General features: G+C 41.1%; 1 protein-coding gene across 1 annotated transcript in view; it reads right to left on the reverse strand.

The window, feature by feature from the left end:
* The window catches only part of grm8a (glutamate receptor, metabotropic 8a), a 314346-nt gene that overhangs the window by 23626 nt on the left and 264545 nt on the right, over positions 1 to 26175 (reverse strand). The window contains 4 exon segments of the mRNA XM_034236777.1: positions 7139 to 7505; positions 9330 to 9751; positions 11262 to 11408; positions 19052 to 19191. Coding sequence (XP_034092668.1) covers positions 7139 to 7505; positions 9330 to 9751; positions 11262 to 11408; positions 19052 to 19191 — 1076 coding nt within the window.

Consider the following 26175-nt stretch of genomic DNA (forward strand, 5'->3'; position numbering starts at 1 on the left):
TCAGATTGCCAGTGTTGGGTGTAACGCATTACAAAAGTAACAGAGTTACAGTAATGTATTACTTTTTGCTGTAACGAAGTAATGTAACGCATTACTAATGGGATTTGGGTTATATACTACCCGTTACAATGCTCAGTAACGCAGTCACAACACATTTTAACCCGAAATTAAATGGTGTTTTGTTTTTTAAGAATCCACTAACATCGCGAGACATTCCGACACCAGAGAAAAATTGTGCGGGTAGATTAGTCAGCCTGGTGTTTACCACTAAGGTGTTCTTTTCCCCATAATGACCGCCTCGCTGCACATTATCCCGCTTATTACACGGCCATGTACAAAATACAGAGCCCATTCCGTGTCCTGTTGTTATTGTTTACTTCCTCTCTGCCTTCTTCTGGTGATTTATCTGACGTCCAGCCGTCTTTTAACCTCTTTTCCTTTCTCTTTCTTGATCCTCCTTAGCAACCTTCATTATAGTCCTTGACAACGGCCTGTACTACTGTATTAACAACGTGTCACATGTTAAGAAGTTACAATCAGAATCGAGTATTCAACTAAGCCGTGTAATAAAAGTTGTTAGTAGCATTAATGGCCTACACAGTTGTTATGCTATACCACATCGCCCTACACTGGATGTATAATGAGCTGCACTAAACTACATTTTAGCATTTAAAATACTCAAATGCTAACTCATTACATTTCAGAGACAGTAATAAGTAATATGTACTGTATTACATTTTGGAAGTAACACTGCAGATTGCATACACATGCATGCACACACACATTTACCCTTAAAAAGCCATACATGACAGTCACACATATGCATGAGCAAACCCAAAAGGTGACACATCAACACCTACAAATTGTCCCAGTACAATATGTGCAGGAGCTTGGACTCACACACCATGCTTTAAACTTAAAAGGTTGGAGAAGCTTCTAGATGTCATATAGTTGGCAAAACCATGACCAGATTGAAACCCCTTTTAAGTTATTACCAAATGATCTGTCAACCTTTAATACGATTTAAAAATATCAGGCAATGTCATTCCCTATATCTCCCCCTTTCAGCACTGCATCATAATAAGGCCAAATACATATATTGACACTTAATAATAGCCATTCAATTAATAAAATAATAATAATAATAAATAATATTTTTATAGCACCTTTCAGGAAACCCAAGGTCGCTTTACAAGTCGGGTAGGGGGGGGGGGGAGTAGGGGGAAAAAGGCAGACAGGTTAAGGGGGGGGGGGGGGGGGGGAAGTAGCGGAAAAATAAACCTATTAAACTAACTATACAGTGGCGAAAGCCTTGGTAAAAAGGTGCGTTTTGAGGGCTTTTTTGAAAATGTCCAGGGTTGGGGCGCTGCGGATTTCGGGGGGGAGAGAGTTCCAGAGGGTGGGGGATGCCACACTGAAGGCTCTGTCACCAAAAGTCCTCAACCTGGTGCGGGGGGTGGAGAGGAGATCCTGTCCAGATGATCTTAGCTTCCGGGATGGAGTGTGGTAGCGGAGAAGGTCAGACAGGTATTGGGGGGCGAGGGCATGGAGGGATTTGTAAGTCAGAAGAAGGAGTTTATAGGTGATACGGTGCTTGACTGGGAGCCAGTGTAGGTGGATCAGGGTGGGGGTGATGTGCTGCCAGGGCTTGGTGTGAGTGAGCACCCTGGCAGCCGAGTTCTGCACATACTGTTTACTAATACTAATGTTTATAGATGCTTCATAAACATATTAATAATGATTAACACATATTCAATATAGTATATAAGATGGTATTATATGTGCAGCACAACAATTACTGTTGAGATACCAAATTATTTCATTAACATTAATTATCATTTCATTTTTTGTTAACAGGATAATCACCATTTACTAACATTTAATTAGCTATCAATTCAACATATTAATGATGGTGTTTGTTAAGTGTTACCAAAGAAAGGGAAACAAACTTCAGTGATTCACTTTAAACTTCCTGCATCATAACTCTCTCCCGTATAGAAAGCGAGCAAAGGCAAAACGGCATGAAACATCCAGCAAGAGTCTGATTTCCCTGATGTGTGATTAGACTGGATCACTTTGAAGTCAGCTTTTTGTCATGCGACGGAGGCGGGCACACCCCTCAGAAAGAAAAATGAGCTAAGACGTGAGAAAATGGAGAAATGGAAATTGCTAGGCTGACACTCGGAAATAAGGAGAGATCTATAAGACATGAAAGCTTTTATTGGGACATACAAGCAGTCAGTGTTTGTGTAGAAGAGGAGCACACAACTGGACTGTCTTTGAGATTGTGGAGATGGATTTCAAGGACACCCTTCGTATCTGTACTTGATTTGATGCATTTCCTTTCTAAACAGCTTGAGGTTTTGTAACCCTACCATTTATGTGCATATTATGTTGAACCTGTGAACGATAAAGGGCTATCTATGTGTTCACCACAATGCCTGCAGAGTGCTTATCTATCTACCATATGTGTGCATTTGCAGCATACAAATGTTTATTGTGATGTAGTAGCTATGACATCTGCAATCAACGACGTGCCTTGAATCTCAATGAAGGGATTTATTGTAAAAACGATACTACAGTATAGCCACACTATCAAGTAATGGAATCATTAAACTGCATGCAGGTAAACACAATGGTTTACTGTGTGTGCACTGTGTTGTTATGAAGCAGATGTGCTGGTTGAGTGTTTGTATGTTCATGCCCTGATTTATATACTGATAAGGTCAAAGGACATCTCTTCTAGGCTGTCAAATAACTTACTGTATAAACTCCCTTATTGTTTCCATAAGGCGGTGGCTCCTAACCTTCATTGCCAAAATAAAGCGTTTCTTCTAAGAAAGGTTATGGACCTAATATGAACATATAATAATAATAATAATACATTTCATTTATATAGCACACTTTAAAAACAACGTCATCTCAAGGTGCTTCACAATGCTATGATCAAAAACATGGCCGATGAGCAGTAAAACAAATAATTGACTATAACGGCCCGTCCACACGGCGGCGTGCGTTGAAGCTTCAACGCTTCTGCCCATTCACTTTGAATGGGGTGACGTCACGCTTTGCCGAACTGCATTGTGGGAGCGTTGCTTCGCGTGGCTCGCTTCAAAAGTTGAGCAATGTTCAACTTTTGAAGCTTCGGCGGAAGCGTCAGCCAATCGAATCATATGCCAGTACAAGCTCTAGCCAATCAAACCACGTGCTTGTGTGTCCGGGGCGGGAGATTCATGTGATTGGTTGTTGGTCGAGTTTCAGACAAGCTCACCGGCAAGCTTCGACGCACGCCGCCGTGTGGACGCTGCGTAAGAGACTTGATATACCCAGGAACAGCTGATCACGCTAAAGCCAGCTAGCATAGCGGTTGGAACAACACCTATCTCCAAGGAAATCTGGAGAAGGAGACAAAGGATGGGGAAACTGAAGAGCAGATGGGGAGAGCTGGGTCCATATGTATGGGAAACGGAAACATAAGCCTGGTCTCCACCCTCTCAGCATGGGCAACGTAAGATCACTGGCTTGGGAACGATCAAGCTAACAGTGTTAGCCGGGATTCAGACAGAATATCTGGAGTGTAGTTAAATATGTTTTATGGAAACATGGCTGCACCAGGATATATCTGAGAACAACGCTCCCATTGATAGCTTCCGGACTGTTTGGACAACGTTACCATCAAGGTTTCCATCAACAATGTTTGTCTTTGATGGCTATCGGACTGTTTGGGCCAACAAGGATTGCACCGATAGCTTTACCATGTCTTCTCCAAGTCTGAATCTAAATCTGTTGAGGACGTCCTGCCTCGTTCCTGTGCCTAAGACGCCAATCCCAGTGGCTACACATACTTTTATTGCATGGTTTTACTTTCATTCTAATATTGTGCAACTGTCACAAACCCTTATTTCCCCCTGGGGTGAATAAAGTATTTTGATTAACTGATTGATTGAAGTGAAAACACCAAGCATTCCAAAAGCAAAAGAAAGGCAACATCGAATAAAAAAATGTTTCTCTCTTTAGTTTTATTTTGTGATCCTTGAGATTAACCATGTTGGTAACAACTGCCCCAAGAAATAAAAGCATTTTTGACTCTATATCAGTGGTTCCCAACCTTTTTTCCCAAGAGCCCCCCCAAATGACTCCTGTCGGAAGTTGCGTTTGTTTGTGGATTCAAAAGTCGTAAATAATCTACAAAATGGAGGAGACCGATCTGATCGGAGCAACTGTGACAAATAATCCAACTGAAACCGGCATGGACAATGACTATGTTTTAAAATTGCGCTTATCCAGACAAGCCTGGTTTAGACACTTTATGGGCAGAAGAAACATTTATATTAAAGAAAGAATTATACATTTCTGTCTTTTTATGCCTTTAATACTAACTTGAATTTGTATTCAAATTAATTAGTCAATTATTTTTTATATTTTATTGTAATGTAGAGACAAGGCTTTTAGTGACAATCATGTATTGCCTTACAATTATATGTAAAAAATAAATTAAAAAAAGTCTTAATATGATATTTGGCCTCAAATCATCTGAGGCCTGGCGATCTTTGGCGCCCCCCCATAAATACATTAAATGTGTAGAAGAAGATAACAGACAGCTCACATGATCCAACAAAACACAACATACATGCATATAACCAGTGCTTCCGCAACCATTGCACTTTAGATGAACTCTGTAAAGGCTACACACACACACACACACACACACACACACACACACACACACACACACACACACACACACACACACACACACACACACACACACACAGCACACACACACACACACACACACACACACACACACACACACACACACACACACACACACACACCACACACACACACACACACACACACACACACCACACACACACACACACACACACACACACACACACACCACACACACACACACACACACACACACACACACACACACACACACACACAACACACACACAACACACACCACACACACACACACACACACACACACACACACACAACACACACACACACACACACTAAAGTTACATCTCCCTCACATCATATAGCCATCAATAATTGACTACAGGTGGGAAGAACACGCTCTACAGCACAACCCTCTAAAAGGTGGACCAGGCAAGGATCCAGTCAATAAGTCAGACTGTAAATCCTCTTTTACTGGCGGGTGGTTGTCAGGAGGTTTTGGACGCCCAAACCATTGGTCTAGCTACAACTGAAAAACAAATCTATCCCTCAGTGCAGGGAGAAACAGTTTTATCTCCCACAGGCTGTCTTGGAAAGAGAGAAAGATATACTTTTTGCCATTTCAAATCATGCAAATGTATGACTCAAAAAAGTGATTCCAAAACTTAAAAATACTGCAGAATGGTTCTCAGGAGAGTTCCTTCATGCTCACAGAAAGCCCGTAAACCACACATCCCAGCCCGCCTGTCAGTGAATTGTCATCTTATAAAAGACATTTCAAACACATACATTAGTATCAAACACAAATCATCTAAATCCAAGCCACACCAGGAACAAATTCCCACAGTAGATGTTTTTTTGCAGACTGTGGTGTCTCAAAGAAAATTGCTTTAAATCCCAAACAGGTCATATACAGGGTAATCCAACAGGGAGACGCACACCATGGTTTCATCCTCTTTGCAGACTAAAGATGATGGGGATGAAGTAAAGACATCTGCAATATACTCACACTCTCTGTAGACTGTAGTTCATAAAATACAGTTAACAACAGGTCACCTATTATGCAACATACACTTTTTCATGTCTTGTATACATCAACATGTGTCCCCTCTTCTTCATGTCTCTTCTACATCAACATGTGTCCCCTCTTCTTCATGTCTCTTCTACATCAACATGTGTCCCCTCTTCTTCATGTCTCTTCTTCATCAACATGTGTCCCCTCTTCTTCATGTCTCTTCTACATCAACATGTGTCCCCTCTTCTTCATGTCTCTTCTACATCAACATGTGTCCCCTCTTCTTCATGTCTCTTCTTCATCAACATGTGTCCCCTCTTTTTCATGTCTCTTCTACATCAACATGTGTTCCCTCTTCTTCATGTCTCTTCTACATCAACATGTGTCCCCTCTTCTTCATGTCTCTTCTACATCAACATGTGTCCCCTCTTCTTCATGTCTCTTCTACATCAACATGTGTCCCCTCTTCTTCATGTCTCTTCTACATCAACATGTGTCCCCTCTTCTTCATGTCTCTTCTTCATCAACATGTGTCCCCTCTTTTTCATGTCTCTTCTACATCAACATGTGTTCCCTCTTCTTCATGTCTCTTCTACATCAACATGTGTTCCCTCTTCTTCATGTCTCTTCTACATCAATATGTGTCCCCTCTTCTTCATGTCTCTTCTACATCAACATGTGTCCCCTCTTCTTCATGTCTCTTCTACATCAACATGTGTCCCCTCTTCTCCATGTCTCTTCTACATCAACATGTGTCCCCTCTTCTCCATGTCTCTTCTACATCAACATGTGTCCCCTCTTCTTCATGTCTCTTCTACATCAACATGTGTCCCCTCTTCTTCATGTCTCTTCTACATCAACATGTGTCCCCTCTTCTTCATGTCTCTTCTACATCAACATGTGTCCCCTCTGTGTAAAGAGATTCTGAAAGTTTCAGGGAAAAATATTCTCTCTTTTTGTCCTGATCCATTTCTATAAAAACCTGTCTGAAAATGAGCTGATCAGATTTTGGCCACTTTATGATGTCATAATGATTTGTTGGCTTGTGTAACCATTAGCCAATCAGCAACCAAGGTAACCCCCCCCCCCCCCCACCTTATCACCTGAATCTCCTCCTAGAGCACCATTGTGTTCTTTGTAACCAAATCTCTCTCAGAGGGGCGTGGGGAGGGGCTCCTTATTTTCATCTAAAGTAACAGACAGAGAATCAGCACTTTGGAAACAGGGCTGAAACAGAGGGGATTATGGGTAATGCTGCATTGATCTGTTTGGTGTTTCGAGCCAAACACTTCAGACATGTTTTGTATATATCTGAGACCTGTGATATATTGATGAAAAACAGTATAATAGGGGACCTTTAAAGTATTAAGTATAATAGTGTAAGTAAGGTGTTTAGTAGGATTGAATACATAAAACAAAGTCACTCACCCTTTCTGCGGACTGTGACGTTCCGAAGAAGATGGGTATGAACGCCAGCCAGATGATGCAGGTGGTGTACATTGTGAATCCGATGGGCTTGGCCTCGTTGAATGTTTCGGGCACGCCTCGCGTCTTGATGGCGTAAACCGTGCACGTCACCATCAGCAGGATGGAGTAACCCAGGGAGCAGATGAGCGACAGGTCCGAGATGTCACACTTGAGGACGCCGCGTGCCGACAACGGATCCTGGGTCCGCTGCTCGCCGTAATCCACCACCGTGTGGGGGGGGTCCACCGCGAACCAGACGAAGACGCCCAGCAGCTGGACTGAGATGAGCGAGAAGGTGATGGCCAGCTGGGAGGCGGGAGAGATTAACCTGGGGAGGAGAGGATCACTGGTATGAGCGGCAGCAGAGGAATAATGCAGGGCTGTGTCGGAATTGAGTCAATTTTTTTAAGTATTGGACTTGTCTTGGACTGGTGCCTTGTGGCTAGTTATCTTCTCTAAACGTTGCTAACTGTATCTTCGTTAACTTGGGTGATATGTACTACTCTACTCACATTAACTAAATTATAATGTAAAATATAATGTAATATTATTGTATATGTCCGTTTCCTTGTATCTTGTTTTTGTCAAGATACGTCTTGTTCCCGTTATATTTTGAAAAGCTTTTTCACCCTGTTTTATTTCCGTCTCTACTTCCTGTCTGTCTGTTTCCAATCTTTTTTTGATTATCCGATTCTTTTCACCTGCTGCCCTTTTGTTTTTCCTCCCTTCCCAGCTGTGTCTTATGCCTGTGGTTAGTTCTAAATGTGTATTTAAATTCTGGTTTCCTTTAAGTCTCTGTCAGATCCTTGTTTATTGTGCGTTGAAGAGTTCAGCATTCACTTTATCTGGCAATCAAGTATTATCATAGTGTATGGTATTGTAAACAAACTTGTCTAAGCCGCTTACATCCAGTTACGTAAAGCAGAGGATTCGTTTTGGAAAGATACTATTGTCCAGTACGGTCCTGAACACGACTGGATTTGTTCTTAACTCGGTCTTGAATTGGTCTTGACTGCCTTAAGACTCGGTTCTGACTCGGACTTGACCTGGTCTAAGAATTGTCTCGTAATAGCAGAGATAAAGATTACATGTTGAGTGGGGCAACCCATGGTCAGATGTTTTTCTCACAGGAAAATGTGTGCTTTAAAAATGTATTGTTACATAAAAATATCGACTTTTTATGCCTCGTGAAATTAAATGATTTGGCCAATAAGGTATGTTACTTTACCAATACCTTGGCCACCAACCCGAAAACTAGTCCTTTGGTGCCTAAAGATTACTTCTTCAAGGAGTCTGCTCTACAGCAGCAATCTAACATATTCTATGTAGCCCATTCAAACACACACTGAGTGTTGGAGGGAGATCAGGGAAAAGGTAATGGTGAGATTTGAGGCAATAATGAAAAACATGGGCAGTGAGGAGAAGAACATATAACGCTGAATAGAGGGAACGAGATGATCATCCAGGATGCCAGAGAGACAAAAATTGGGGCAAACAATACTCAAAAACATAAGCTATCATTTCCTCCCTCACATGCACTGTGAAAACAAACGTATGGTTCTATTCACCGGGCTCAACAGCTGCTTAGAGGCTGACTACCTGCTGAATATTACATACTGGAAACTGGAAAAAGCCTCAAAATGCATCCCATAGTGGCCTTCCTTGATTTTATTCAGTGTATTTACTGGTGTCTTTTTATTTTCCTTCACGTTTTCCAGTAAGAGCAAGTCACACAGAATTATTTGTATTTCCTGGAATTGGTAAAATCCTAATTATCATAGAATTTGTTTTGATTAATAGCTGTAAAATGACACTAACTGTTATGGATGGGCGGAGGGAAAGACAGGGACAGGAACCTAAGCTCTATTAAACACCGCATTAACATTTTAGCCACTTAGTTGATGCTCTCTCCAAGAGTCACTCACAATGAGAACAAACAGTCCAATGGGTGAGTGCGAGTTCATGACTCATAAATAATGGATGAGAAATAAATGATGAATAATAATTGTGAGCAGTTTAGTAAGGGAGAAAGGGATGTTCTGGTACGAATACACACATCGGAAAAACACACGACCTTTCGTTCCCAGCACTCCAAATGTACGTGGCAAGCAAACAGAAAGTGTGCGTACTGACAGTGAGGTGTAGTGTTCACCTGGGGGCTGTTACAGACTTCTTCCCTTGTTCGAAGATGCGGTGTATCCTGTTGGTTTTGGTTAGCAGCGCTGCGTAGCTGAAACACATCCCCAAGCCCAAGAAAATCCTCCTGAGGGAACACACCCCGACATCAGGCGTCGCGATCATCAGGAACGTAATGGCGTAGCACAGGAAGATTCCCGTTAGCAGCACGTAGCTCATCTCCCGCCCGGACGCTCGCACGATGGGCGTGTCGTTGTGCCGCACGAACGTGACGATGACGAAGGAGGTGGCGATGATGCCCAGCATGGATATGAAGACGGGGAAGACGGCCCAGGGGGAATGCCACTCCAGCTTGATGATGGGGATGGGAACGCAGCCGGTGCGGTTGACATCGGGTCGCATCTCGTAGGGACAAAGCTCACAGGTGAACTCTGATGCCTGGGGACAGACGGTTTTGATATTGGAAGTTAAACGGGTATATTAGCTCCATCATCACAACACAAATATTGTCAGTACTGTATGTATACTTTGTTACGAGCCAGCCATAGCTTTCAGATCATTGGGGGTGGGTTTACTTATCATTCCCAGGGTTAAAACCAAATTCGTTGAGACAGCTTGTATTGTTTTTTACGGGAGAGGATTAGGGCCACATGAAAAATAAAATGTGGGGATGTGAAACAAATATATCTTTTTTTTAGTTCTGAAAAAAAAGTCAGAATTCTGAGAAAACTCAGAACTAAAAGAATATTTCATTTTTTTCAAATCCCCATTTTTTTGTTGTTCATGTGGCCCTAATCCTCTTCCGTAGTTTTTGCTCCGCAGACCAGGAAAACACGTCTTGAGAATCTGAAGTCCGCCCAAAAACTGGGTTATTTTCAACCCAGCCTGAGAACCTTGCCCTTTAAGTCATTTAACTATGTTTTATCATTGCACTTCAGCACCTCTCGCAGCATTATGTGTATTTACAATGTCTATGTTTAACTATTTCTCTCTTTTATGAATTTTCTTTTCGTTGAATTGATTTAGTTTGTAGTTATTATGTGTTATTGCCTTTGTCTGAAATACGCTATATAAATAAACCAACCATAACCTAACCTTAAAGCTCCCACATTTATGTAAATATGCTGTAAATCCAAAATGCTTTAACATTAAAAGCAGCTGATTTATTTACTGAGCAACAGAGTATGAGTGTGTGTGTGTCATTTACCTCTTTAAAACAGACTGCCTAATGAAAAATAAAGAATTTTACACCATCTTTCTTTTATAGTTAAGCTATTTTGTTTTGTCATGCTGCAATGCTATTTTACTATCCACTAAAATCCTGTGTCAAAGAGATTATTGATTTTACAGCTAATGCATGTATCTTCAGAATGAGTATTGATCGCTCACTATGACATCGCCAGCTGCTGGCTTGGCTCATATTTTCTCTTCTCCTTTATTGCTCCCTGAACGAGGGAACTCTTTGCACAAAGACTTGATCGTACACGGACTTTTTAACTTAATATAACGATGATCGGCTGCCAAATTGTCCCTAACTGTGATGTAATTAACCAGGGGGGTGTAACAGAACCTTTTCTCGCAAATGATGTACTTCCATTAAATATAATAGCATCTGTGGGCTTCTAGCTGAATATGTAAATCCTAAAAGGGCCATCTCATTGCCTTCAAATGAGTTAGATCTAAAAAATCCTGACTCAAGGGGAACAGAACTGTACTGTAGAGTAATCAGACAATTGCTGGCAGAAATGTCCTTTACCAATTGAACAACATGCCAAACTTCAGTATTACATTTTGTTTGTAAAGTAAGCTTTTTTGTCTTCATGTTTTTTAAGTTTATACTAAATTCTCAAAGCATACAACAGAGATAGACATAAGAGAGCTGTGAGACAAACCCGAAAGTTTAGCACCTCAGGCGAATTGTGAAGCAAGAGTTCCTCCAGAGATCTACCTGATAGTGGTATCCCTCGCAGCGCTCACAATGCCAGCAGCACGGCACACCTTTCACCACTTTCTTCCTTTCGCCTGTACGGCATGGGATGCTGCACACAGAGGGGGGGAGCGAGGGGTCACCTTTCTTCCAACGCATGGCCTCCACCTAGGAGAAGAGAGGAGAGAACAGGAGAAGAAAAGAAAGAGGAGAGAAAAAGGAGTGAAGAAGGGATGAGAGAGGAAAAGAGAACAGGTTTTGTTTTCCAAATCTTTTTTAAGACCCATTGCAGGGAAATAAAAGATCACGTCACCACGTAGGCCTTGAATACAACAGAACCTGTCACTCAAACATAGAAGTGTGTTTCATTGATCAGAAATGTTCAGCTCTCTACCCACACCACTCCCAACAGCCTATAAGATACTCAAAGCCTTCTCTCGTCTCAAAGTGAGCGGTTTTGTGAATATCTTTTTGGTTAGACGCTTGAAATAAGGTCTGTGGTTAACACAAGCTGGTCTGCCTCATGTGGAAGCCCCTCTTTAGTTTCTCACCTGCTGAGCCCAGAGTAAAATAATAATAATAATAATAATTAGGGATGCACGATATTGGTTTTTTGAAACCGATACCGATACCGATAACTTCCTGCTTCTCAAGACCAATACCGATAAAAAAAAAAAATGTACGCTACTAATTATTTTAACGCGATTAACGCATGTGTATTTTTTTTTCCTTGGCCGCCCCGTAGTTCAGAGCGCATCGAGTTTAAAATACCATCTACAAGCTGATGCTGACAGCCCCGCTCCTGCCGCCCGCTTGTGGCAGACCACACTTCCACGCTCACCGGCAGGCACCGACTGGCTATTGGGAGGACCGGGAGGGTGTGTGTATGTGTGGCCCGAGCGAGCGAGAGACCTTACGTGCATTGTTGTTGTTAGCATCTGGTGCTAGCTAGCTGCGCTAACGGATATATGGAGCTGTTTAAAATGAAAACAGAGGAGCGACATTTCGCCACAACTGCGCCGAGCACTTGACTTTATGCAGGAAGCCAGACAGTGGGACATTGTACGAAAAGTCAGCACACTCAGCACGGATAGTGCGCAACATGATTGCAGCGTCCAGGCAGCTCCGGTTCGAGCATATGCCTTGAGTTGCACATAGCTCCAACGCCCATACCACCGACGACATGTTTGTTTACTGTCCTGGCTTCACGGCCGCACACCATTTACGTCACAGCCAGGCATGAGTTAGGGAGCGCTGGATTTGTGAAGAACTCCCCTCTTCCTAAACCACTAATACCACAGTACTGGCAAAACGGGAGGAGCCGAGTGAAAAACAAGCGCCCCTCATCCCAATCCACCCACACCGCAGTATTTTTTTCTTTTGTTTTACCCAAAAAATATATTGTATATTATCGGGGCTATTAATACTGGTATCGGGTTTATCGGGATGACGTCATAATTCCTAATATCGGACCGATAATTATCGTGCATCCCTAATAATAATGGGTTCCATTTATAAAGCACTTCATATTTGATTTCAAATCCCGAAGTGCTACAAGTAGTGAGCATGAACAGTATAAATAAACATTACACAACACGGTAGAATTAATAAAAAGCAATAAAAAAAATAAAAGGGTGATAAAAAGGCAAAGGCTCTTTTGAAGAGATGGGTTTTGAGGCCTTTTTAAAAGCCTCCACGGTCTGTGGTTCAGGTTCAGGTTCAGGTTATTTATTTGTACCCGTAGGTAGATTCTGTTTGCAGAGAAAAAGACAAGGGTTCCATCCTGACACTAAAAATAAACACAAACAACAGACACATCTCTAATAAAGGACTAGTAAAAGTACAAGTACAAGTATACCCTGCTCAACCAAATCTCAAAATATATTTTTAAAAAAAAACATTTTAAGAAGGAAAACACTAGTACAAACATGGACATTCAAAATTCACAATTAAATAAATAAATAGAAAGGGTGAGAGTCATCGTCTAATATGGAGCTGGATAACCGCTGTAACTGCCTGAGGTACAGGGTCTCAAGGTTTAGCTGTGGCTCACCAATCAGTCTGCTGGACCACTTTATGATCTGACTCAGAGAGTTTCTGCTCTTTAAAGTCAGGTTACCAAACCATGACATTAGCGAAAAAGACAGAATTGACTCGATAAAACATGATCATCATGGTTTTGTCAATGTTAAAATAGGACAATTTCCTAAGACAGTACAAACGCTGGTGCCCCCTTTTGCACACAGCTTCACAGTTTGGATCAGAGCTCAATTTTGAGTCAATAATTGTCCCGAGATATTTGTATGATTGCACAAATTCTACTATCTGATTCTGGATTGTTAAGACTTCATGTATGTGGGGATGTCTTCTAAAATCAATGATCATGTCCTTGGTTTTGCTTATGTTCAGTTGTAGATAGGACTCCTCACACCACCTGACAAAGTCGTCAATGACAGGGCCGTGGCTGGTCTCATTGTCCTGGAGCCTACTAACAATTACAGAGTCATCTGCATACTTTAAAATAGTCCTATTTTCCCACCTACTTTGACACATATTAGTGTAAAGTATAAATAATAGTGGTGAAAGGACACATCCTTATGGGGAGCCAGTGGAGGAGCTGACTTGATCAGATAAGGTCCCATTCACCCTCACTCTTTGTGTCCTATTGGTTAAAAAATCAAGAATCCAGCCCATAAGATTATTGCTTATTTCAAATTGTTCTAAAAGTCTCCCAATTAGAATATGAGGTTGAATTGTGTTAAAAGCAGAGGAAAAATCAACAAATAAAAGTCTAGCATGAGATCCAATTCCCTCCAAGTGTTTAAAAAGTAAGTCAGATAAGGTGACCGTGGCATCCTCCACTCCTCTGTGTGGCCTGTAAGCAAACTGCATGGGATCGAGTGGATGCTCAGTCTTCCTTAACATTTCTGCTCTGACTAGTTTTTCCAATGTCTTCATTAGAATTGATGTCAGTGCAACTGGTCTAAAATCGTTAAGAGTTTTTGGGCCTCTGGATTTGGGGACAGGGACTACCACAGCATCCTTCCAAACCTTTGGCACATGCTGTGTCTGTAAAGACATATTAAAAATGTAGTGGAACACAGGGCTAAGTTCTTTTGCGCAAAGTTTAAGTAAACGACCGCAGATGTTGTCAGGTCCATGACTCTTATTTATTTGTACTAAACGAAAGGCCTTTTCCACTTCCCTCTGATCTATGTTAACATGCTTATTGTCTTCAAGTTTAAGCTTCAGTTCAGATATATTATTACTGAAATCAAATGTGTCAAATCGAGAAAAAAAGTGATTTAGGGCATTTCCAAACTCAACATCTGAATTAAAGCCATCCAGAGTCACATGGCAGCTATTCTTTGTTTCCCGGGGGCCTGTTATGGTTTTCATGCTACTCCAGCCTGAGCCAAGGTTGTTTGCAGCCATTTTGTTTTGTAGTTCAGATTTAAAATTCTGTTTAGCTTTCAGAATTTCTATTTTAAGTTCCCTATTAGCATCATGCAGATCAGAGGCACTTCCCTGTTTAAAAGCTTGTTTCTTTTTCTGAATGCTGGACTTAACCGCCTTGGTCACCCATGGTTTGTTATTAGGGTATATTTTAACTTGCTTACACGGAATAATCATGTCTTTACAAAAGGCTGTATATGAGCATGTTACATCAACAACTTCCTCCAAGTCGGCACCACAAGACTCTTTGAACATATCCCAATCAGTGCAGTCATAACATTCCTGCAAACAGGCTATAGATTCTTCTGTCCAGACATTTATGTCCTTTGTCAATGTTTTCTCTCGCTTCAAAACTGTTTTGTATATGGGCAGTAAATGCACACAGTTATGATCAGCAGAGCCCAGTGGGGGTAATGGGACTGACTTATAGGCTTCCTTTACTGACCCATAACACAGGTCTAATGTTTTATCCCGCCTGGTTGGACAGGAGACATATTGATAACAGTTAGTGAGTGTCTTTTTAAGGGTCACATGGTTAAAATCCCCAAGTATAAAGTTTGGTGCGTCAGGTGAAATTGACTTCAGTTTTTGCACCAAATCAAAGATAGTGCTGGAGGCAGAGGTGGCATTTGTCCTGGGATGGATGTACACTATTGTTATAAAAACTGTGGTGCTCTCATTTGGTCGGGGAGAGCATTCCACAGACTGGGAGCAGCCGAGCAGAAGGCCCGGTCTCCCATAGTACGGAGCTTAGTCCTGGGGGGTTTGAGGAAGTTGGAGTTGCTGGAGCGGGTGGTCCGCAAGGAGGTATGGGGGGTGAGGAGTTCCTTGAGGTAGGGAGGGGCAGTTCCATGGACACACTGGTGGGTGAGGACGGAGACCTTGAATTCGATCCTCAGTTCCACGGGTAGCCAGTGTAGTGCTTTAAGGATGGGGGTGATGTGATCATATTTGCGCACCCTCATCAGGATCCTAGCAGCGCTGTTCTGAATGTATTGGAGCTTCTGGATGCTTTTGTTGGGGATCCCGATGAGGAGTGCATTAAAGTAGTCCAGCCTGGAGGAGACAAAGGCGTGGACCAGCTTTTCGGCGTCAGACAGAGTGAGTGTGGGGCGGAGCAAACACCAGTGTGATTTTGGTGGGCGTACGACCACCCTGGACAAAGTTATAGGGGGGGTGCCAAATCCGGCAGCACCAACACCTGGTCTGCCACATGTGGAAGCCCGTCTTTAGTGTTTCACCTGCTGAGCCCAGAGTAAATCCACAAGGGTAACTGGGATGCTAACTTCCGGGTTGGCCCACACAAATACGTCATCACTACACCACCCGTCTGATAAAAAGAGTAATACACCGTCAGTGTGGCTTTCAGCAGTCTCTCCAGAACAAGCAAGTAGAGCAGAGGAGATGAGAACATTAGACAAAGTATGATATTTGTGTTGTGTTTTGTCTTAAGTGCATCAGTACAAACCAGACGTTATTGGTGTATTCGTGTAGCAAAACATAACTTCCCTCCATTTTGTGGGATTTTATGCGACAAAGACTGGCTCCCATGTGCTGAAGCTGGCATTACTTTGTGTTAACAGTCCTTTATCATTCTCTGTACCTGCAGACTGTGTGTCTTCAGGGCAACTTAGAGAGCAATTAGCACACGCAGATCCTCTGCTCGCTTTCCTGAACGCTGCCGGCCACGAAACTAACATCAGCGAGTCTGGAAGCCAGCAAGCAGATCATAATCAGATCTGGCACACACAGGCCATCTGTATTTGTGTCTGTGTGTGTGGGCACATGTTCCTCCATGTGTGCATTTTGTTTGTTTGTGCTTGTATGACACAAGCACAAACAATCGTCAGTGTCAGCATGACGATTACCAAGAACCCCTCGCTTCCCGTATGTCTGGTACATGTGCGTTTAATTTCTTTGTTATGTGTGCGATAGTTTGTAGTTATACCCAGTTCCGGAGGCTCCTCCATCGCCGAGGGTGATTAGTAAAAATGGAGCGTTACTGTTTTAAACAGGCACACAAAGTACCAGTGCAACAAAAACTAGTTAGGAGGAAAAACTCATCAGGGACAGAGAAAATGGGCCTGATTTGATCATTGAAACGCATATAGAAACTCTTGCAACACTTAAACAACAATATTGGGTTACTGGTGGTTCATAACTCAGTGCTGCAAATATATCTGTCAGGGTAAAATATTTAAATGATCAGAAACAGGCATACTGTTTGTGTGCAGGAGAGTAAATTGTCTTACTTATTTTGAAACTTTTTTTATTAGGTACTGTTTGATGATGTTTATTCAGTGTTTTTACTCATTATTTATTCATAGCCTGCAAAGTTAGTGCAGAAACACATACACTTTAATTTGCAACAATAACCATCAATTATCCGCCAGCCAAAACAACACATACCAGGTTGTGAACCTTCATCCTATTAATTAAGCGTCTGCTTATATTATAACCATCGCCATAACTGTTTCAAAGTACTGCTTGTCCAACAAAACATTTGCAATGATACTTTGAGGTTTGTCCTGTTGCACAGAGATGTGTTCCCTCTTTTTCGATGGCCAACTGGTGCAAACGCGTCAACACTCCCCAAAACATTTCCATTAGGAAAAATGCGCTGCACTTTCAAAAACGATGCATATTTTAAAAACACAAATGTGTCGAAGCTCATACCAATGAAGAAACACCTTCACCAACTTGACCACAGATTTAGAATACATTCACCAACTTGGCGATACATGCGAAGCTCTTACTAAAATCATAAACGAAAGACTGCACATAAAAAACGCTGCACAACGGAAATGGGGACATTAAGAAGAAGATTCAACTTATTGTCATGACGTAGTACAGGTACTATGTAACAAAACGGTTCCTCTGCGTTTGACCCATCCTAGTGTTAGGAGCAGTGGGCTGCCATTATGTACGGCACCCGGGGAGCAGTGTAGGGAACGGTGCCTTGCTCAGGGACACCTCGGTAGCACTTGGTCTTTCCGGGACTTGTACTGGTGACCTTCCAGTTGCCAAGTCCCTATAGACTTCGCCACCACCGCCCAAAAAGTGATGCACACATCTGGGACCACAAAATGATTGTAGATTTGCTGGAAACTAGCTAGCTAACATAGCTAACCTAGTCATTTGAAATATACTGACAAAAATAAGACGTTTCTTCATTTGCATAGTTTTTTAAATGTAACAAGTTTTTCATGGAAATGTTTTGGGCCGATTTAATGTGTTTGCACCTGTCGGCCGCCGTACTCTTTCTCCTGATAAGCGTTCAAACAATGTGTTGATGGTGAAAACTTTCACCTGCTGCCGTCACTACATCTGCTGCTGTGCCTTCAAACCCGAATGGACTGTTAAACAAATCAAATACATCTGTTAATTTGTCATCTGTCAAAGAGCCCAGTCATGTGTGTCTTAACTATGTGTGTGTCCTTTGTGTTGCTGCCGTCTCTTTCTCTCTCTCAGTCAGCCAGGCCGTCCATCAGGCAGAAAGCATTTTGTGACTATTAGTCTTCTCATCTGTCCTCTGGCCTTTCTAATGAAGTCCATGGTGGATTTCAAACATCAAGCACACCGGTGTGCTCAAGGTGTTGGTGTGCGAGTGTGTGTGTGTGTGTGTGTGTGTGTGTGTGTGTGTGTGTGTGTGTGTGTGTGTGTGTGTGTGTGTGTGTGTGTGTGTGTGTGTGTTTCAGTGAGTAAGAAACTAATACAAAGACAATGGGATTCCAGCCTTCTTGTCCACTGAATTTAATTGTTCAGTGTGGATGTACACGAAGTTCAGGTGTACGCTGAAGTGTAGGCAGACACTCACAGATAATATGTGTGTGTGTTTTGTGTGTTGGTATTTATCACATTTTGGGGACATCAATATGTTTACACACTCACATCACGGGGACCTCTGAAGCTTTGGGAACCAAACAAATCAGGTCCCCAAAAAGAAAAACATTTAAATGATTGTGGGGTTCATTCTAAAGCTGCCAGTGAAGAGCTTAGCTTTGGACAACTCTGAATGTTTTTCGGCAAGTGTGTGAACGGTGCAGAGTGGTGCCCCAAAAGGATTGACAGTGCTAATGCGCCCACTGCCCTGAACAACACACAGCATTCTAAAGAGAAGTAAATATCTACACTTGATTTCAGCTTAATGTTGCATCCAAACAAATGCAATGTTTCAAACAAATCCAGCCAAAAGCATTAGTGTCAATAAACCAATATATATCTTGGATTCTTTCGTTACACAGAAGAACATTGTAGATATAAAAGAAGGTTCAAATTACAGCAAGCTGATGACACCATTTTGTGTGTTTTCTTGACCTTTTGAATATGTGTGTATACGTGTGTGTAAGACTCACTTTGAGGTGTAGTTTATTGGTCCAGGAGCCGATGACTCTGTACTCTGCAGTAGACCTGTTGGTGGGCTGGTACTGGAATATGTCGTATCTTCCTGGAGCGTCTCCGTTCTCGTTGAAAACCACTGGAGTACCGGCACTTCCTGCAACAATTGGAGAGAGGGTCAACATTTTGTTGAATGTGATATTGTGAAATCTGTGACCCGCTCTATCGAAATCAGTCGATGTTGCAACGGTGCATTCTGAGATACTCATCGATTCATGTGATGGTCATTTGGGGTTTACTTTTGGTTGATTCTAAACAAACAAAGTCTTGGCTTTCAGAATATCTTCTGAAATCTATATTTATTTATTTTTGCCATATTCAGACGATAAATACATTTTGTTTTTAAGTTCAATAATATGTTGTGTTTTATTATATAAATATGGGTAATAGCAGCTTTTGAATTCAGAAAGGATTAAATAAACTAATTACATACATGTATACTTATAAAGCTTACCTCAGGTGGGTTGTTTAGTAGATGAAATAGGTGGAATTGTATTGTCCCTGCGTGTTTGCTATAGACCGGAGTGATTGAATATTCACATGCATGGATAAGTTAATGTGTCCTCCAAGGTTTCACTTTCTTACCGCCAATAAGGCTGAATGTAAATCTCTTATCCTCCTCTCTCCGTCTTACACGCCTTCTATCTTTTATGGAGCAATACAATCAAATCAGACTGCTGAATGTGGCGTAGCATAAAGGAAATGCAATTACAGAGCGCATTATGGAGATTCCACCTGTGTGTATAAGTCTGTGATACGGTGGGATGAGGCTACGGATAACTAAAGTTCCCTGTTTGAAGATGATGAAGATTGCAAATCGACTTAGAGGATGAAAACACAGACTGGCAAAGGAGAGAGTCACAAAGACAGAGAAAGAAGCACAGAAAATAACAGGAGGAAAATGTGTACACAAAAAGGAAAAGTGTTTGAGAGATAAACAAAATAAGTAGAAATATTTTTAGGAGGTATAATATGATATGACAGATAGAAAATTCGTTGAGAGGGTAGAAAGAAAACAAAGGAAATAAGAGAGAGAATAAGCAGGACTGACAATGAGGTTTATTGAGAGAGTAAGAAAGATGAATGGGGAAGACTGAATCGATAGCGAGACAAAAGAAGAAGTCACAATCTCTCATTGTTATGAATGAGGCCAATTTATCAAAGGAAGCGGTGTACACACACACACACACACACACACACACGTATACTTATGGACGCTGCCTGAATACCGAAAAGTTATAAAATACCTTACATTTTAAATTGCTTTGATTTGAACATTACGTTATTTGATGTGTACGTGCTTGCTAGGCTACAGACACTACTGTTATATATTATTGTTAGTGTGTTTCCAGTATAATAGGCACTAAGCATGCCATTCACGTCTGAGAGCGAAGGCAATGCAGAAGTGCCTTAAACTTGCATTGTTTTTGTGAAAAGACTATGACAAAATGTCCCTACTTCTTATACACTAAACATTTTTCTAAAGAGTTTATGGTCTCAATCTCTAGTTTCAACCTTTCTAGAATAGAACTTCGTGTTCAGTGAAACAGACCATGGACCATAAAGCTAAATGTGCTTTAGGGCGTGGTGCCCTTGTGATGAAAGCCGAAAGAAGTTGCAAAACTTGAACGCTTTTAGACTCTTTTTTTCAGTTCAAGAGGGATAGATGTAATATTTTGATCACCTACATTGACCCTGTTCAGCCTTAAGTTGAAATGTACTAATGTGTCACTTTTCATTGCAAAAAACAAGGAAAACTGTAGTCCAAAAACTTCTTTAAAACAGTTTATGGTAGGCAGTGGGCAAGTCAATGGTGTAATGAATGTCTTGACTCTAGAAACCACAACAAATACAACATACCTTAGCAGCATGCTGTTCTCTCTACCAACCCCATTCATCAAACTAACTCATACAGTATGCCTCAGCAAACACCTGAACATGACCTCCAAACCACCCAGATTCACCATAGCAACCATACCAAAGACAATACAGACCTTGTGAAACCCTAGCAACCAGTTGCTCTGGCAACCATACCAAGCACAGCAATGCCCTGCCACGCACACAAGAGCAACATTGTGTCCGCCCAGCAACAGCATAGTGATATTTTACAACTTCTGGAACACCAAAAATATATCTAACAATGCCAGATTAACAACATAGCATCCGTTTATGAACACATAACAAAACTTGCTTCCCTCACCTTCTTTGCATTGCCATTAGATAAGATAAGATAAGATAGGTAAGTAAGTAAGTAAAACTGTATTTATATAGCACCCTTCTCAACACGGATGTACAAAGTGCTTTACAGTACAGTACACAGGACACAATTCAAAGTACAACTATAACATGTAGAATAAAAGGACTGTATTTATCCGGAAGGAAACTGTTGTGCCAGAGTTACAAATATACAATAAAGACAGCAGCATACTAATAAAATTGTACACTAACAGTGCAGTAACAATAGTAGTATTAAATAACTACAAGAAACATAGACGGTCAAATAATTAATATGTACAGTGATTGAATAGTGCAAAAAAAAATGTAGTGGCAGATTCGTAATTGCAGGTTATTCACATATCACTAACACCAACCCTTCTTTTAAATTGTTGTACCTTTTGCTACATCTTGTCTTCAAATCAATATTTCTTTCCTCCTTTTCCCTAATTTTTGATGGAAAAACACAATAAAGACAAATAGGTAGCCACAGGACAAAAACTGAAAACTACAACCACCAAAACTTCTTAATCTTTCACATGTTGTACCATCTTCATCTCTTTCGTAATGTCTGCACTTTTATCCTACTTCTATATCTACAGACTTATTGTCTTATTTTCCCTTGTCTAAAATCCTTAACTAATTCCCTTTATCCCCTTGTTATATCAACCCATCTTAATTTGCTTTGGTCTGTTGCCCCGAGCTTTATCAATGTTATAAATTAAACCAACATGGCCAAAAAAAGGAGAGAAAAAAGTAGTTATTATCAAATTCATGAGAGATTATACTTGGCCCAAGAACAAAGTCCTGCCTTGGTTGACTGGTTTATTTGAACAACTTGATTAGTCTGTTAAAAAATGAGGGTTGTCCTCACCCAGTCATGAGCATGTCATGTTTTCCTTGCCACTCTTCTTCTCTGACTATCTTCCAATTCTTCCCTTTGCACCAATCACGCCTCATTAGAGCTACTTAGAGATGCAGCAGCTGTTTGCAGCAGAGCTTTGCTGGCAGGTACTCTAAAGTATGCAGCACAAAAGAAGAATGTTTGCTCTGAAAGCAGTGAGTAGAAAATGATAATTCAATCTCATGGTGTTTGTACCTTTAGTTCACGATGTCTTAGTAAGGGGGATAACGACAGCAAGCTTTTAAAATCAGCAGCAATTACTGGAAATCCAAACCGCATGACAGCAGCTGGCGGCATCTTGCTAATATGTTGGGTAAACAGGAAGTGGCAACCCCTCATTAGTTATATTGTTTTTATTTTAAGACACAAGGACAAGTCTACTCGCTCATACATTTCCATTTGGGTTTTGTCCATCCAGCACAGAAAATGTTGGTTGAGTATTATGTGGAATAAGAGATTGTGGAATTTTACCATTGAATCCAAAACTTACTAAAATGACATAAGCATGTACTACTTTTTGATTTACTTGTGTTATATTTAATCGCAGCTATATTTTTTGTGTTCTATACTGTATGCAAGTAATGTAAAATACAGTGTGGCGTTTGAATGTGTGAATGTACTCTGACTGTCACTTCGCTGTGAGTCATACACATAGGTGTGAGAAGGGTCACATAACAGTATATACATTCATTCATTTTCTATTGCAATGACCTTGAGCAATAAATGGTTCACCTGTCGCCCAGGCAACACACCTACACCTCATATAACTCATTCAGAAATTCAAAGCAAGATGCTGCACTGCAGAAAAAAATATTCTCCATTAACTCAAATGTAATACTGTGTTCAGTCATGAAAACAAATGTCTGTTCTTAGATAAACAACAACAGTTAAACACATTGTGTGAATACATCTGAAGCTTTTATCCATATCCACATTGTCAGACTTTTTCTTTTACTTATCCCTGAATGGGCGTAAAATAAATGATGTTTCTCTCTGGGAAATGTGGTCATTCTGGTTATAACTGCCAACTTCACTGTCACCTTTGTCAGCTTTTGTTACAACTTGTATTCCCATGGGATGTTATTTTGAACAAAACATTTCCTTGTCTAGCTTTTCACAGAAATACCAACTATTTTAGACGAAAAATAATAATTTCTTTAATTTAAAAACTGTATTTTTTTCCTTAAAGTCTACATTATACCTTTACTGGCACACACGTATCCTTTATGTAACTGATGGGGATACTGTCTCTATTGTGAGTCAATGGACTAATCAAATTACATGTTTCTACAGACCAATCAACAGGCTTGTTTCAGAGGGCTTGTTTTAATAAGAAAATCACAGGGCTTGTTTAAAAGGACCAATCAGAAGTGTTGTTCCAATGCAATGGGTCAATCAGTGGGCTTGCTTTAATTCACTAATCAGAGGGCCTGTTTCGATGGGCCAATCAAATAGCGTTGTTAAATGTACCAATCAGATTTCTTATTACAATTGACTAGTTCGAATTACTAGACATTTCAAATCTCTCCTTCCAATAAACAAATTACAGGGATTGTTTCAATGGGTCCTTCACCTTAGGGAGATAACAGTGAAACATTTTGTGTTTATTGGGGGGTTAGGCTACGTGAGCAAAGTGCACATTGGTTTCTTCTAGTTGAAGCGAAGTGTGCATGTGTCTGTGTTTGGAATTGCAAGCATTTTAGACTAGGTTTAACTCCCCGGGTTTCTCAGTGCAACAGCCAAATACAAATTGGCATCACAGACCCAGGTGTCCCTGAGCAACAAACTGTTTCCTTCTCTGCCACAGGCGCTGCTCTGTAGCCTCCCTGCAGAGCAGCATGCACTCCCTTTGGGGATCAACAATAGAATATCACAAGAAACCCGAAACTCTCACAGCGTTCCTCTAGATCTGCAAGGGGAAACTCATCTTTTGCTTCAATAACGTAACAGGATATATTCCAACGAATGGAAGATGCCATGCAATGGAGCCCATGAGAATTTAAAACGAACTAAAGTTGACTGGCAGAAATAAGAAACTCAAGGAAGAAGAATCAGTTAAATTCTAGTGCAATTGTATTAGTTATACAGGAAAATAAGAAGAAGGATTGATTGTCATCAGTCACCCCTCTGAATCTTACTAACTCAGAGTACGAGGGTCTGCGGGAAAGCATCAAACTGAATATCTGACAGAGACGCAGAGACACAAGGAGCGACTAAGCAAAAAGGGTGGAAAAAGCAGTGAGAAGCTAAACGGAAAAAAGGCAGATTGAAGCAGAACAACCACACAGAGGAAGAACCAGAAGGATGTTATACAGTACAAGCCCGTAACCATGCCTTGTTCACTTTAAATCACTAAGGAACATTCATAATGGAGACTAAATGTTTTTGACGTGGCAATACTAAGACGACAAAGCAGCATATATAAAACATTTGTGTGTGTGTGTGTGTGTGTGTGTGTGTGTCAGTTCTTGCCAACAGACTGCCAGCTGTGTGAGAACAACGGTCACTAACAGAAAGTGAAAGAAGGAGATAAAGAGAATAATAATGACTTCTGAACTCATCCCACACAAGCGTCAGTCTCACAGTTGTGTTAAGTGGAGGAGGAAACTGAAACTGAGCAGCTGGTTAACTTTGGACCTTATTGACTATTTTTGCACTTTTCTGAATTTTCTATCATATAAATTGACTCTTTTTGTACAGTCTGTTTGCAGTTTCCTCTGAGCCAGTTTTCACTGATGGTGTGTCTGTCCCTCTGGCCAACCCTCCCTCCCTCCTTCCACAGCAGCTGTGTCTGCTTCCTCTTCTCTGCTGCTCAAAGTTTGGTTTGCCTCTTCATTCCCTTCAATCTCTTCACATCCTAGCCTCAAAAAGGAACCATTTTCTCCTGTCCATTCTTTGTATTTCCAGAGTTCTGCTTCTCCCCGTCTCTCCAACCCTTCCTCTGAAATCAGCACTTCGTTATCACTAAGCTTTGTCAGAGCAAATAAAAAAGAGTAGATATTGGAAAAGGCTAAATAAACAATACATGCTTCAAAAGAATCCAATGGATAGAGGGCCAAAACAAAGAGGACATTTTAGAGGGAAAAAGAGGGGATATTAACAGAGAAACTACACATTTTGGTAATGCAAAAATAATGCACGTACGCAACAGCAGAAAGCTTTATATGGCAATCACCAGTAATTGCAGAAAAGCATTTATGGAGCCTTCATCTGAGTCAGGATCTGCATTCTCTGCAGTCTTAGGCAAAAAGGGGAGGGTAAACACAAGCGATGAGGGAGAAGGCCACTATTAGGTTGATCGAAAGAGACAAAAACAGCCTGAACGGGAGATGGAAATACAATTTAGAGGGAATAAAAGTCAGGGAGAGGAGAAATAAACAAAACGAGGAGTTACATTACCAAACTTGGCAGATGAGAAAAGGGGTGAAAGAAAGAGATTGCACAGTAGTGATGAGGACATTACACTAGTGTCAGTCTTAAGGAGTTTGGAGTAATGCTACAGGACAAACAGTATAGTATGTATAGTGGCATCACGTTAAAGTTATGTTAGTTTAGGAGTGGAAGCATCAGAAATATACGAGTTTTAACTTACAGCATATCATGGTTCTTATTGGCTCATGAAAACCCATTGGCGCGCACATACACAAAGAAAAAAAAATAACGCTATACATTTTTCATGGATTTCTGAAGAGACCTGGATACAGAACTGGAGGCAGGGATCTGTTCATTTCAAAGGAAGTTGCTCAGTGGCACACAAAGCCAAAAATGGCCTTAATTAGACCCTCCAGAAAAACACGATTATGCGATCGCATAATTTAACGCATAATCAGCTAAATGGCGCAGATTTTTAAAAGGGCGCATAATCCCCGCATTTTTCCACACAAAGTTGAGAAAAAAAAGTTAACTCGTCTTGAAGTGAAGTGATGATGATGATGATGCGACGTCATCAGCTCGCGCATCACA

The sequence above is a fragment of the Gymnodraco acuticeps genome, unplaced genomic scaffold (assembly GCF_902827175.1).
Source record: "Gymnodraco acuticeps unplaced genomic scaffold, fGymAcu1.1, whole genome shotgun sequence".
Classification (NCBI taxonomy): Eukaryota; Metazoa; Chordata; class Actinopteri; order Perciformes; family Bathydraconidae; genus Gymnodraco; species Gymnodraco acuticeps.